General features: G+C 34.5%; 1 protein-coding gene across 8 annotated transcripts in view; it reads right to left on the bottom strand.

Moving 5' to 3' along the window:
- LOC143248778 (uncharacterized) overlaps positions 1–16,182 on the bottom strand; it is a 250,392-nt gene that overhangs the window by 5,346 nt on the left and 228,864 nt on the right. For 6 of the 8 annotated variants that reach the window (XM_076497480.1, XM_076497483.1, XM_076497479.1 and 3 more), the window contains 2 exons: positions 11,982–12,126; positions 4,337–6,739 (listed from right to left, as the gene is read on the bottom strand). In XM_076497480.1, coding sequence (XP_076353595.1) covers positions 6,406–6,739; positions 11,982–12,126 — 479 coding nt within the window. In that variant the 3' untranslated portion in view covers positions 4,337–6,405. Of the gene's footprint in view, positions 1–4,336; positions 6,740–11,981; positions 12,127–16,182 lie in introns of those variants that run through there. The other 2 variants (XM_076497485.1, XM_076497484.1) reach the window with 1 other exon arrangement.

The following is a 16,182-nucleotide window of genomic DNA, read 5'->3' as shown; positions in this document are numbered from 1 at the left end:
AATATATAATTTAGATTTTACAAATAAAAAAGTGACCGGTAAAAGCCGAAAATCGAAGAGTACAGTACTAATACCCAAGTAACATCTTTGGAAAATACAGTACTGGTCTCCAGGAAATATTTGTGAGAGTAAAGTACTGGTGTCCAGGTAACATATTTTGAGAGTACAGTACTGGTGTCCAGGTAACATATTTTGAGAGTACATTACTGGTGTGCAGGTAACAACTTGAGAAAGTACAGTATTGGTTTCCAGGTAACATCTTGTGAGAGTACAGTACTGGCCTCCAGGTAACATCTTGTGAGAGTACAGTACTGGCCTCCAGGAAACATCTTGTGAGATAAAGTACTGATCTCAAAGTAACATCTTGTGAAAGTACAGTACTGGTATCAAGGTAACATATTGTGTGAGTACGGTATTGGTGTCCAGGTAAAATATTGCGAGAGTACAGTAAGAACTTGTTAAAGTAGTACTAGTGTTTAGGTAACATCTTATGATAGTACATTACTGGTATCTAGGTAGCATCTTGTTAAAATACAAAACTGGTGTCCAAGTAATATCTTGTTAGAGTATAGTACTGGTGTCCAGCTAACATCTTGTTAGAACGTAATACTGATGTCTTAGTAACATCGTGTTAGAGTATAGTGCTGGTGTCCAGCTAACATCTTGTTAGAACGTAGTACTGATGTCTTAGTAACATCGTGTTAGAGTATAGTACTAATGTCTTAGTAACATCTTGTTAGAGTACAGTACTGATGTTTTAGTAACATCTTGTTAGAGTACAGTACTGATATTCAGGTAACATCTTGTTAAAGTACAGTACTGATATTCAGGTAACATCTTGTTAGAGTACAGTACTGATATTCAGGTAACATCTTGTTAGAGTATAGTACTGATATTCAGGTAACATCTTGTTAGAGTACAGTACTGATATTCAGATAACATCTTGTTAGAGTACAGTACTGATGTCTTAGTAACATCTTGTTAGAGTATAGTACTGATATTCAGGTAACATCTTGTTAGAGTACAGTACTGATATTCAGGTAACATCTTGTTAGAGTACAGTACTGATATTCAGGTAACATCTTGTTAGAGTATAGTACTGATGTCTTAGTAACATCTTGTTAGAGTATAGTACTGATATTCAGGTAACATCTTGTTAGAGTATAGTACTGATATTCAGGTAACATCTTGTTAGAGTATAGTACTGATATTCAGGTAACATCTTGTTAGAGTACAGTACTGATATTCAGGTAACATCTTGTTAGAGTATAGTACTGATATTCAGGTAACATCTTGTTAGAGTATAGTACTGATGGCTAAGTAACAACTTTCATACCTTCAACTTAACCGCTATGATCACTTTGTTGATTCCAACTGGACAAGTGGTACAGGAATTAAACATTGTATTCTAAACTATCATATTTTGTTTTCAGAGTAAGTATTAAAACAAGTCCTTCTTTTTGTTATAAATGAATTTCTAACATCCTTCAGTTTGTCTCATAAAGTTTCCTGAACTTTATTTCAATTTCTAAAAGTAGTTTTATAGTTTTGTTAATGTTATCATTGTTTATAAATTAAGTTTCGTAAACTCTTCTATATTTTATTTCAGTTTCTAAGTGTTTGATTCTTTAATAAAGTCACGTGACTATTCTACTATAATTTCTATGGCGTTTTGTACGCTTTTATTAATAGTATTCTCATCGCTTACCCGTTGAACGAGTGGAAAGTCTGAAAGACTTACAGCGTAAACATAAGGTTTTCGGATACCTCATTACGTAGTGTTTGCGTAACAACAAACAAACAAATCTGATTTTGATCTGTTATGTTAAGTTAACATTTGTTTATGTTAATTTTATATCTATGAGTAGTAAAGTAATACAAATTTCTTCAGTTTTTCAGTGTTTTTTTTTCTATTAATCAGTGATTTATTCTAATTACTGTCGATTTTATTTTTTAATACTTTGTTTGTCTTATGGTTTCGGTTTCAGTTTACTCACTGGTTAAAGACATTTTATCACAACTTATAACTTTTACAGTAAGAATTTTTTACCGTTATAATTGTGAATGAATAATGATTGAATTAGTTCTAAAAACTATATCTAAAACCATTTATTTTATTAATACCTTTATCAAGAAGTTTTAACTTCAAGACCTGATTCCTGCCATATAATATTTTGTTATACCGTACACTATTGTTATAAGTGAAGTTAAATTCATTGTTAGATTATAATTTTTCTGAAGTATTGGTTTTAACTTATCATTCTCACATATTATTGTCACTTCACACATTTTGTGTTGTTTTTCTTTTATGATTTAACTTTATGACTTCTGCCTGCTCACACTGTACATTGATCATATGTGTAGGACGTAGGTAGAACTTAAAAGTCATTAATTGTGAAGAGAAAATAACTCATTGGGAGTATTTAGGAGAAGAACATATCGGTTCCAACAAGATCACTGAACTAAGAAATCCATGTATTCTGATAACAATCAGATTTTGTGTTAGGACATTGTATATTCCAAATTAGACCAGTTTATCAAAGTAGTAGCTACATTATTCTATGTAAGTAGCATTGATTGTTTGTTTGTTTTTTAATTTCACGCAAAATTACACGAGGGCTACCTGCGCTAACCATCTCTAATTTAGCAGTGTAAGGCTAGAGGGAAGGCAGCTAGTCATCACCACCCATCGCCAATTCTTCGGCTACTCTTTTACCAACGAATAGTTGGACTGACCATCATATTATAACGCCTCCACGGGGATTCGAACCCGTGACTCTCGGATTACGAGTCGACCGCCTTAACCACCTGGCCATGCTGGACCCAGGTAGTGTTGTACGGGAACATAGTGTAGATTTTATGTCCCTTTAATTTAAAGATAAAAAATGTCAAAAATATTTAATTTTACACATGTTCGAGTCCGGATGGAATGAGGCTCTCAAGTAAAGTGCTAGCTTTAACTCTCTCTACTAGACAAGTAGGGTTCTAAGTAAAGGTCAAAGTTTACCTATCTCATTCTCTTAGAAGAAAAACAAAGCATCTAATTAGAGAACTGAGCTCTTGCCGACAAATCTAATAACAGATGAGAGTACTCTGCCCCACCCCTCAGCAACTTAACTAAGAAAAACAAATCATTATTTTTTATATGCCAGAAATCTGAGAGTTTCTTAGCATGTCTGAAACAGTGTTTGGGTTCGAGAGTTCAGGTTTTGTGTAACTTTCAGCTTTCAGTTTCCACATAAGTTTTCGTGTGATTCCTTTTGTTCAGTTTTAAACAGTTTGTACTTATCTTTTGTTTAACTGTAACAAGCGGTATTAATGTTCTCCCGGTAGGTTTCTGGGAATCATGTCTTATTAGTTTCTTTATCTTGTTTCACCAGACTTGTTAAAGCTTTCGAGTACAATATAAAATGTTTACTTTTACTTTCATTTACGTGAAAGTCCCCAGGGCTTTCGCTGATGATTCTTTTCTTTACGTTCCCAACATGCGAGAGTTTTCTTTACCGTTTTTGGCGTAGTCTTCGTTTCACATCGAGTACAAACCGTTTAACTTTGAAGTGTTGTCAAGTGTTTATTTCCAGTGAAGTCAGGATTAGTGAAATTCAAGTTAGGAGTTGGAGTTCACAATGTTATAGTGTTTACTTACATTTGCCTAAAGTGTGGTTTAACTTGGATAATTTTTATTTAGCCGTTCTCTTTCTTTAGGCTAATTTACAGACATAAAAACGTGCATTAGTGACGGTATTATTGCTTATTAAAGCTTTCCCTATAGGTCTCACTTATCTTAACAAGGTATATGCAGTTCATTTAGCCTTTTGTCAATTGTATTAACATGTATTGTTAATACTGTTGGTCGTGATCATGTTACACTGTTATAAACGAAACGTTATAATAATAATAAAACTCTCTAAGAATTATCTTAGATTATCTTAGTTCACAAACATTCAATATTTGTAAACACGTTTCTTATCTCTTTCTCTGTTATTTATTTGTTGGAGCTCGTGGAAATATTACAGTTCAAAGTTCAAGATCTAAGAACCTCCTGCTAGTATCGTAACTTCCTTGATCTGCTGGTTATCACAGACACTACAATAGCTTGGTTTAATAAGAAGTTAAAAACAACGTCTCATTTGGTAGAATATTATTTAATCAAAGGTGAAACGATCGCAAAATAAAATGGATATAAGAACTACTTTTTATTGAAACGTATATGTATAATATAAGTTTGTTTTTGTAATAGTACTGGGTTCTAAGTGACCTTGTCACGTGTAATAAACACTCAACGTTTGACCGGTACACCTGGAGAGATATCGACGTCAAATGAATTTCATGATTTATATTTAAAACACGAAATATTTAATAAAATCGTAAGAAAAACATACATTTAAACATAAACAAATCGTTATGTTCCACAGTACAGAAAAACAGGTCACGTGTGATTGACAATGTTTTATGTGTTTAAAGTTAACAGAGATAACAGTACAGAATATGAAGAAACAATCGAGTCATAGTTGTTTTCCATTGAATGAAAATAGTTATTTGTATACTTATAACAACTATTGGAATGTCTCACAAGTTTCGTTTTTCTCAGGGCTAAAGAGAAAAACGAAGTGTCATTCCAAATAATAATACTGTCAGGTAACTGTTTTCCGTATAAAAACAGCACTGAGCAAGAGTTTCTAAAGCTTTATTTATCATTTTCAACCCAAATGGCATCATATGTGACAACAAACAAAAAAGAGATTTCAAGGGTCAAGCTAAGCCATCATCGATATTTAATTGGTGACCACGAGAAGGGACAAATTAGCTGAATGGAGAAACTGAGTATCGTATAATTCTTGCATATGCACAGTTGTTCAGTGTTTTATCTGTGCTTGCAGGCCAGGACATTAACCACTAAGCTGTTTCAAGCCTTAAAGCTTAAACCATTAATTTAGTTTTTGATTCACTAAGAAAAGCAATGAAACCGAATCGTAAAACCAGTAGAGTAGAACATGAATTTTAAATTAAATTTTCTAGTTCAACTTGCTACATTTGCTTATTGTTTTTCACTTGTTCAGTTTTTACAAAAAAAAAACAAAAAAAAACGTGATATGCTATTGGAAATGATTCCTTTCAGTAGTTCATTTTATATTCGACAGGGTTCAGCAAGAGTTTTATTTGGTATTTTGAACCTGAATTAAACCTCATTCTACACGTGGACTGTTGGAATAGAGGACTCCAGTATAGCCATCACTGATATTTAAATGTTGACAGTAAGGAGAGGAAAACTGTTCACCAAGGTTTGTACCTGAAAAGCGAGATTATACGTCACACTTATAACGTTGCCGCATGTAAAATTGCGCGGTGTATTTAGCATAATTTTGCAGCTTAAACCATACAATGCCAACCCGCAGACCATTACGTTAACCATTAAGCTATGTCAGGCTTAAAGCTTTAATCATTCATTTGTATTATTTCTGTAGAGTGTAACAAACTGATAAACGTCTACGTGGCTGAAAAATGTGTTTCAAAATAAGGATAAAATGGAAAAATATATGTGGTTTGAAACACAATCAGAAATGTAACAGAAAAATGAAATTCTTGTGTTGAGGCTGAGCGCGTTCTAGAGGTTTTGTCCTTATAACTCCAGATCACCTCTTGTAACATCAAACCTTCTATGATTACGGGGTTAAAGAGATTTCTTTAACGTGTTTTTGAGAATTGCTTATTAGCATATAGAAGTGTTAATTACGGTTATACCAATAATTGTAAAATCGCACGAGGTGAACCAGTCATCATAATGCTTGTCTTGATATAAATTTTATTTCATTGGTAACTTATGGTTATGGACACAATATTTATTTAAGATGTAATCAGACCTCTTTGTGGCTGAATAGTATTTAGAGAAGATTTCTCATTCAATTGAAGGATTGTTGTTCACATTTCTGAAACGTAATCACGTCATTAAGGACTGAAGACAACTCTGAGAAGTCGATATGATGAAAATTAAAGGCTTTCCATCTGGTTGAGTATTTAGATGTTTTTGAATTATAGCCGTAATCAAGACATTGGAGAGAAATCAGATATGGAGAAGTTATATTTATTTTAAATAGCAGAACCTTTCATCACATTAACTTTCCATCTGCACGAGTTCCACTGATGAGTTAACATGACTGAAAAATCCCCTGCATTATTTCTTTTTTGCGAGATTCGTGTATCTAATATCACCCACCAATTTGTAGATTTGTTACCTGTAATAGATATGACTTTGAAACGTAAATATTTTCACGAATAATTCTTGCGAGAACGTTGTACTCCACTGATATTAGTCGTACCTGTTGGCATTATTGTTGTGATGACGAACTTTACAACAGTTAGTTTAGAACGGTTAACAGAGTTTCAGTGCTTGAGTCTCAGTAGGAGCTACCTTGATAACATGTCTCGTAGCTCTTCATTAAGGTCTGGAATATTGTCGTTGTCCACACACGATGGTTCCTCCCAGGGCGTTAAGTCGGATCTTGAATTGTGCGTCACCCGGCCGTTTTGACTTGGCCGTCTAGGTACGTGGAGTACTGCTGCCGTTGTCATAAATCTCACATGACTGTTACTTCGTGACATACGTCTGGTGTAGAGAGTAGCAGAAGGTAGCTCGGATTCAATATCACCGAGTCTTGCGTTCACATCGGATGAGGATGCACGTGAGAAAAACGATGGACCGTCACGAAACCCAGGAATCTCTAACGTTACAGCCCGCATCCTGCAAAATTATCACCAGTGTCATTGTATTTATTATTAAAACTTTTATTTACAAAAATGTAAAATTTCCATAATTTTTAAAAATCGCTACGATATGATTCAAAAACCTCTTTAAATAATTACTAATTAATCGTTGATACTAAACCTGGCCTACCGGTTAGCGTGGCAGTTTATAAATCTGATAGTCAAGATTTCGCGCCCTGTTGTCTCAAAATCGCATTCTGCTCTTTGGGGTTCGGGATACACTATAATAATATAGCTACATAACTCTATATGCTTCAAATTAGGGTACGGCTAAAACTTATGTAGCTTTAAGCGAATAATTGAAACCAGCAGACTAAATATTCTCCAAACAAAACAGGATTTCTTGTCCCAACAGTAAACTGTTATTGCACGTACGTTTAGATATACAACAATAACCTCACAAGTAACTAGAACGTTGGTTAAAAACTTATGAAACTACATCCAGGTGCGGTTGTCCTTCAGATCCCTGGTGATTGTTCACTTCAACCTTAGCACCGAACTAGAAGTTGTGAAACAGTTGTCATAAATCTCACAAATGTCTTATTCATAGAGTAGCTAATTGCAGTTCAGGTTCAATGTCTTTGGAGTTTTAACTTCACGTCAGATGAGGATGCACGCGAGAAAAACGAAGGATCGTCACTAAACCCAGAAATCTTTAACAGGAAAACCTTGCTTCCTGTGAAATTATCATCACTGTCATTGTCATTATTAGAGCAATGTGCATACATCTCTCGGATACCTGGCAATCGTGCCTTTTCGTCTCTTGCACAGAAGACAATCATATGAAGCTATTACATTCAGATGTTCTCTGACTCCAAGCAACCGTTTGCTTTATATCGAGAATTGAGCTGAAACGTATTAAGATATATCCATCGTAAAGACGCCTTCCAGTTCCCTGTCGTTTGTTTACATTAGCTTGAGAACTGAAACAGAATTTATGAATTGTTTGTTTAGCATGAATTACAAAGGTATACAGTGAGACATCTAAGCTGTGCCTCCACACGTAAACAAAGCTGAACGAGTCTTATAGTTATAAGTCTTCAGACTTATCCCTGAGGCCTGAAACGTAAAGTTATAAACATCGTCAGATGTCGTTGGGATCCCTGGCGATTGCTCATGTTAGTTTGAGAGCAGAGCTAAAACGTGTGCAACTACATCTTCGTCATACCCGTCTTCTCCATCGGTTTATTTGTTTTTTTGTTTTGTCTTTTGAATTTCGCGCAAAGCTACTCGAGGGCTATCTGCGCTAGCCGTTCCTAATTTAGCAGCGTAAAACTAGAGGGAAGGCAGCTAGTCATCACCACCCATAGCCAACTCTCGAGCTACTACCAACGAATAGTGGGATTGACTGTCATAGTTTAACGCCCCCACGGCTGAAAGGATGAGTGGGTATTCGAACCCGCGACCCTCGAATTACGAGTCGAATGCTTTAACCCTCCTGGCCATGGTAGGCCCTTCTCCATCGGAACCGCACATATCATACAGTACAGGAGATGGAATTTTATTTATCCGGTGGTTGATTCATAAATAGTTTCATTTATTTATTAGGTTCTTCATAAAACTTCTTCTTCGGTGACCAACAAGATCAATTCAAATGATTTTGATTTCAAATTAATCAATCAGTTTTACTGATATTCTTTCCTAAAAATGTTTGTAAAAATATTAACACTAAGTTCGGAGATCAGAATTAACTTTGCAGAAGGCATTATTAGATGCCGTAAATACAATGGTGTATTTTTTCGCATTCACTTGAGACATACTGTTTTATCGGTACTTACAGCTACAATGGCGGCTTGCGATGTTACGCTACTAGATTTGATTGCTTTATTAGAATGGTTTCCCTTAATTATAGGCTAATATACTAGCGGAAAGAACGTGTTGCCCAGTCTGTATAGACTGTTGCTGTCTAACCGAACAGTAGAATTTGACGGCCACTCTTATAACGCAACTAAAGTGAATATCTTTTTTTTTGTAACAATGGGACGCAAACCATGAATCTCAGGTTCACAGACTACTTATGCCGACCATGTGCCACACCTGGCCAGTATTGTGAATCATTTACACAACTCATAGATTCATTCAGTACTGTACCAGTTTGCTAACTAGCAATGATAGGAAACTAAATAAACAAGCGCGCAATACTTTTTCCAAGTTATCTGATCAACTAGTTTTCCAAATAATTAAAACTGTTTACATAAACAGAAGTGATTCTACAAACTTTGCTCGTGTCAGTTTAAAGTAACGAATCTCTACTCTCGAAAGCCACCAAGAGGCCATTTTTTGTTTCCCTGAATGTTAAAAATGTTTCTGCAATGTTCAGTAACTTGGTCTTTAGAACTGTGTCATTCGATGTTCAACCTACTTATGCGTGAGTGAGGTTAGAGAGAAATACAGATGTATTTATCGAAATAAAGCTCTGAGAAATAGTTTCTCCTGTAATAAAAATATTGCATGAAATCAAGTATAAGATTGAGATACGTTTGCTTAATTTTAGAATTTTACACCGAGCTATATGGCAGCGATCAAACCCAGAATTTTAGCACTATAGACTCTGGCCCTTAAGGTTTCCATTAAGTCACGAAGATTGGGGCAGTACAGGTATAAAGTAGTAATTATAATTACATGAAGAAATTGTTTGTTTGTGGTTTGAATTTCGCGCAAAGCTACACGAAGGCTATCTGCGCTAGCCGTACCTAATTTAGCAGTATAAGACTAGAGAGAAGGCAGCTAGTCATCACCATCCACCGCCAACTCTTGGACTACTCTTTTACCAACGAATAGAGGGATTGACCGTAACATTATAAGCGTAAGGACGCTGTGCTTCAATGGTTTTACTGTTTTAAACAGTACAATTTATTACCTTGTACAGGACGCTGTTGTCGTTCAATGGTTTTACTGTTTTAAACAAGAAAGTACAAATCAACTAATTATTTATTGTAAGGACGCTGTATTGTATTGTAATGGTTTTACTGTTTTAAACAGTACAATACGTAAGGACGCTGTGCTTCAATGGTTTTACTGTTTAAAACAGTACAATACGAAAACATTAAAGGACGCTGTGCTTCAATGGTTTTACTGTTTTAAACAGTACAATACGTAAGGACGCTGTGCTTCAATGGTTTTACTGTTTTAAACAGTACAATACGTAAGGACGCTGTGCTTCAATGGTTTTACTGTTTTAAACAGTAATCTCACTACGTTAATTAAAGAGTAGCACAAGAGGCGAGCGTTGATGGTGATGACTGTGCTTCAATGGTTTTACTAGCACAAATAACTTTTAAACAAACTAGTTCACAATTCATGTCTAAATTTATCCCGGAAATGTTCCCTATTGATTTATTCTTTCACCTACTTCGGACGCTGTGCTTCAATGGTTTTACTGTTTTAAACAGTACAATACGTAAGGACGCTGTGCTTCAATGGTTTTACTGTTTTTCTTAAATACCTTAACAGTAGCGCAGTGAAAACAGATAAGATTTACTATCAGTTTTCATTGGTAAATAAAATATACATTAAAACATTAAAGCATGTTGTAAACAGGAATCTTGCGCATGACTGTTTTAAAGTTGCCCTTATAGAAAAAGCATTCGTGAATTACACGTCAAAAACACGACAAATATTACGGCTGTAAGGATGAGCATGTTTGGTGTAAAGGGGATTTGAACCCGTGACCTTCAGATTACGAGTCGAGTACTTTAACCACCTGGCCATGCCGGGCTAAGGTTATTTTACCAAGCGTTGGTGTTGTATCTTGTTGTCTCTGTTCATTGGAGGTAAACGCTTACAAAGTCTTATCTATACAAATTAATTGTTAACTGGTTAATTATTTTTATGTTTTGTAATAGAGTATAGATAAATATCAAAAGAGCAAGTTGAAAGTTTCTTGAGTCCAGCTGTAGTCATGGCTCCTCGGTTATCAGAAACTTACGTCTGCACGTCTGAATCATATCATCGAAGCTCTCAAGAGTAAGTAATTGCAAAATACGACGACGTAGGAACAACTGGATCAAAATTACAGTTTTAGTCATGTTTAAAAACCTATTTAAGATACCCAACCCCTAGCTGAACGGTAAAATTGCACGTTCGATCCCTGTGGGCGGCACACTGTAGTTTAAACAAGCCCTCTAATGAAGTTGGATTTACCTATATAGCCATGATTCACAAACCAAGCGATCAATGGTTTTAAGAGTTTGAACGATTGTTTCTCAACGAAATTGAACAGAGCGCAAGGATAACGTTATCAATAAAGCTTTATCGGCTCACTCGTTCTAGAAATAAAATAATGCCTAAGTTAAATTCCAACTGTCAGTACCTGTTTTCGTAAAGTTTATGGTCAGTTTCAGTGGATAAGGGAATACTTTGATTTTAATCATGGGTAGTGGATCATCTAACACCTTCAATGAAATATGCCTGACAGTTTCTCTAAGAGTTAAAGTTTTTAGATCTGAAAATGCAGCATTATGATACTAATCGATATTTTAAAAATAAATGATTGAAATTAAACAAATAATGGTTAAAACAAATAGAACAAAATATGAAATATTTTGCTCGATATCGTGGTGTTATATTTTAAAAATAAATAGATAATAAACCACTAGTATTCACAAGAGACTGAAAATCCAAGATTATTACAGCGAAGAGATTTTAAAAGTGTAAATAATAGGAGAAAGCGTAAAGTGTGTTATGTGTATTACGCCAACACAGAGGCATAACACAAAACATAATACACACGTAAAATAACCCAGTTTAAACTGGTGATAGTAGAGAAGTGATGAATCAAGCGAAATTTAAATTTAAAATAAAACTGGAAAAACTAAAATATTATAGTGATTAGAATAAGAAAATGAACCAAACTAGCAGCTTAAAACAAAAGCCAACACAACCATAATGATGCGAAATGACTTGTAAATTTACTACTGTTACAGCTGCACAAGAAACATCAGTTTCCATTTACAACTTACGCCACGGGGATTGGAACACACGAAGAGGGACATAACCCTTACTGATGTCCCCAAATTGTTTGGTTTCCACTCCTACTGTAGGAACAGGTATTCAAACATTTTCCGTGATTTTTAATTTTAATTCCTCTATAGAAAGATGAAATTAGGGTAGAAATCTACACCATTTGGACTCAGCTAGCCAATAACGCACCAAAATTGGAAATTACCTCAAATACAAACAATGGGGAAGTCTTTAGTAATAGGAAAACTGAACCTTACCCAGCTTTGAGTCGTCTTCTCCGGTCTTTTCTCCGTAGGCGGCTAGCCCGATACCTGAGGGCACATATAACAGCAAAGGCCACCACTGGAAAACTCACCATGCACGAGAGTATTGGAATAAGGATTGGTCGGGCGTCCAAGGACACTGAAATAATCACATTATTTTCTATTATCATCTTCCTTCTCTCTAACTCCTAGAATTAATTATATTAATAAAAAACACCAGATGTCACCTTGGGCAACACTCACCGAAACTGCATTTATTATGTATTGTTCAAAACTTGTAACATCTACAGGATTTTCTTGGATCGCTCACATGTAGGTAACAACGTTTAGTAAAGAAAAACGTAAGCCGGTTTTATAGATCGTCAGAAATGTTTTATGCGACTTACGAATTAATATTGTTACAAATATTTTCACAAGGTTAAATATAAATAACAAAATGGTATCGGACGAGAGTTTGAAGCATTCAAAATAAATTAATATACGAACCTCCAGTGACACAGCGATATGTCTGCGGACTTACAACGCTAAAAACCGAGTTTCGATACCCGTGTTGAGAAGAGCACAGAACGATGATTGTTTAGCTTTGCGCTTAACTTCAAACAAAGAAATAACTAAATGATTCTAGCATTCGATACCTCAAGTCACTCCCGTCGCACCAAACATGCTCGCCCTTTCAGCCGTGCGGGCATTATAACGGTACGGTCAATTCCATTATTCGCTGGTAAAAGAGTAGGCCAAGAGTTGGCGGTGGGTGATGATGACTATCTGCCTTTCTCTGTGAAATTTAGGACAGCTAGCGCAAATAGCCCTTGTGTAGCTTTGCGCGAAATTCAATAACAAACAAGCAATACCTCAAGTCACAGCGTCTTTACATAACAAATATCAATAGTTAGCTTTATATTTTAAACTCTGAAACAATAGCAACTATAACAACTTGTGTGAAGTGAAATGAAAAAAAAATGAGTATATCAAAGAAAACAGCTTTTCATAAGACGAGGTATTAGAATAAGTAGGAATACTGCTTGCTACAATAACTATTCGTTAACTTAGAACCAATTAAATATTTATCAAAAAAGAAGAGTTTCCATCCAACAGGAGAAAAATTTGAATAACGAAATAACAAAAATAGAACCTTATATCTCTAATGTGAAGGATATATTAATCATGATAACGTAATTTTCGTGATGTCGATTACTTTAAAAAAAAACACATGGTTGTTCACTTGTTATGATATAAGTTGTATTTGGTAAATAGCGTGTTCTTTGATCACAACACATAACGCAAAAATAGAAACATTACATGTTTATTCCTCAGGTGTGCGATAAAGTTCTATGCAACATTTACATTAAACGAAATACTACTGATTATGAGTTGATATATTTAAATATTTGACATGTAAGTAAGACTGTTTTTTACAAGATCCACAGGATTCTGACACGTCATAATTAACGGTACAGTTTGTGCGTCAACATGTGGCTTAATTGTGAAAAACTCATCAACCATGAAAATAAGCTACAATATGTAGCAACAGTTGTTACATTGTGAAAATAGTTATATGAAGCAACTGTTGTTTCACTCTGAAAATAATAATGTGCAAAACAATTGTTACACTATGAAAATAGTTATATGAAGCAACTGTTGTTTCACTCTGAAAATAATAATGTGCAGCAACAGCCATAATACTGTGAAAATAATTATGTGTAGCAACAGTCGTTATGAAATAATAATGTGCAGCAACAGTTGTTACACGGTAAAAATAATTACACGCAACAGTTATTACACTGAGAAAATAATTATATGAAGCAACAGTTGTTACACTACGAAAATAATGATTGCAGCAACAGTTGTAATGAAATAATAATGTTCAGCAACAGTTGTTACACTACGAAAATAATGATATGTAGCAACAGTTGTAATGAAATAATAATGTGCAGCAACAGTTGTTACATTATGAAAATAATGATATGTAGCAACAGTTGTTATGAAATAATAATGTGCAGCAACAGTTGTTACATTATGAAAATAATGATATGTAGCAACAGTTGTTATGAAATAATAATGTGCAGCAACAGTTGTTACATTATGAAAATAATGATATGTAGCAACAGTTGTTATGAAATAATAATGTGCAGCAACAGTTGTTATGAAAAATAATGATATGTAGCAACAGTTGTTATGAAATAATAATGTGCGGCAACAGTTGTTACATTATGAAAATAATGATATGTAGCAACAGTTGTTATGAAATAATAATGTGCAGCAACAGTTGTTACATTATGAAAATTTTGAAATGGAAAATACAGACATTACACAAATTCCATATCAGAAGTGATACATTAGTACACACATAAGATATATTTTACCGTAAACGCCGTTATCTATAACGTAAGAAAATATTATCAACATTTTTACGATGAAAGTTCACAAATTAATAACTGCTCCTTTCTTAAACAGTTAATCAAATCTTATATTTATAAGATTTATTTATTTGAATTACCTGCTATACACAACAAGTAATCTGTATTTATGGAGGTATCTGAAGCCATACAGTGTTAGTGCCTTTCAGTTCTTCTCCTAAGCTCTCCAGTAAATAAGTTTAACAGATATTTTGTTTTTCTGTTAACGTCTACATCGTGAATTCCGGGAAGGTAAAACGTGATGACAAATGGTAGATAATACAAGAACAGACTTAGCCTTGCGTAATACGAATGGGATGCAAATCCGAGAGTTCGTGATTCACATCCCGTGATAAATATAAAGAAGCAAACTTGAATGAAAAACACGTTATATATCCTCATGACCCATAAAAGTGATATATATTATTCAGAAACTTACAAGATTCTATGTACTAGCTGGAACACCTATACACTGGACGGAAGTTATGTAAATTCATGAATAATAAAAAGTTATATTAGGACACGAAAAGTTGTCTCCTTTATATATATAATTTTAAAAAAAACACCCATAAAAAACAGAAAGACGCAAAATGTGAAACCATAAAATTGCATGTATCTTTTCATGGACCCAACAAACCTTTATGCCAAATTTAGTGACGATCCATTAACCCGCAAAACCACTCATATGTCCTGCGAAGTATTTACATGTACAACGGATGGTATTATTATAGTTATATAGACGGCGCCAGTGCATTAACTCCGCGTGAGACGTATTCATAAGTCATATCTGCACCCTGAGAACGGAGAAAAATAAAGTTCTCAGTGGCGGAAAATGGAGGCGAAACGGGAAAATCATGACCCTACTGCAAATCTACGTGTACATAGGATAGAATTTTCTCGAAGTTGGGGGTTGTACATTGCGCAATAAAAACGTTTTTCCAGTATCATGTAAGAAATAGTTCCGTTATAGTATGATATATATATATACAGATAGATAAGAAATAGCGTGTGTTTTCTTATAGCAAAGCCACGTTGGCTATCTGCTAGGTCTACAGAGAAGCATCGAACTCGTGATTTTAACGTTGTAAATCCATAGACTTATTGCTGTACCAGTAAAGGGCAATAATGCTAAATAAGAGGAACTAGATTATATCTTCATTCACTTCACTTATAAATGATTTATTCTTTATTGGATTATTGCTGAAGTAACGGCATTGAGTACAGAATTGCTTTGTAGTAATGGTTGTTTCGTGATATCTTGATCAAATCAGACAACTTGTCATAGAGTTTTAAACACAGAAGCACTACACTCACTTTTGTCACTGATATGCAAAATTTTTGGAAAGTATCAACTAAAACTATTCACTAAAGTTTTTATTAGCTTATGTCTACTTAGTAATTAAACTTCACATAATGCGCCATCTGGTACGACCACCAAAAGGAATCAAACCCAGAATTTTAACGTTCAGTTTTGACTTAACTACTATAGTAATTTCTCTAGGAACTGCGCTGAACGAAAATGGCCGAAATGGATATTTTGTGAAATCATCTTAGAGCTAATGAAGTTATGAGTTTCTTTAACACGTTAATAGTTTCGTCAAACTTTTCAAACGTGTCCTTTATGGTCTTGCCAGTAATTGAAAATAATTATTCTTATATCTTATCTGAACTTCCTCCAAGTTACACATCATGTTACACCTCATCATTGTCTGGTCACCCAGGGTTTCATTTCATGTTTACTTAGTTTTTTGTTGTGAAGTTTGAAAATAATTACTACTGAATGTTTCTAGAATTTATCT

Source organism: Tachypleus tridentatus, chromosome 4, assembly GCF_004210375.1.
Source record: "Tachypleus tridentatus isolate NWPU-2018 chromosome 4, ASM421037v1, whole genome shotgun sequence".
In the NCBI taxonomy this organism is placed as follows: Eukaryota; Metazoa; Arthropoda; class Merostomata; order Xiphosura; family Limulidae; genus Tachypleus; species Tachypleus tridentatus.
Note: the sequence above shows the minus strand (reverse complement) of the source record. Positions and strands in the feature narration are given on the sequence as shown.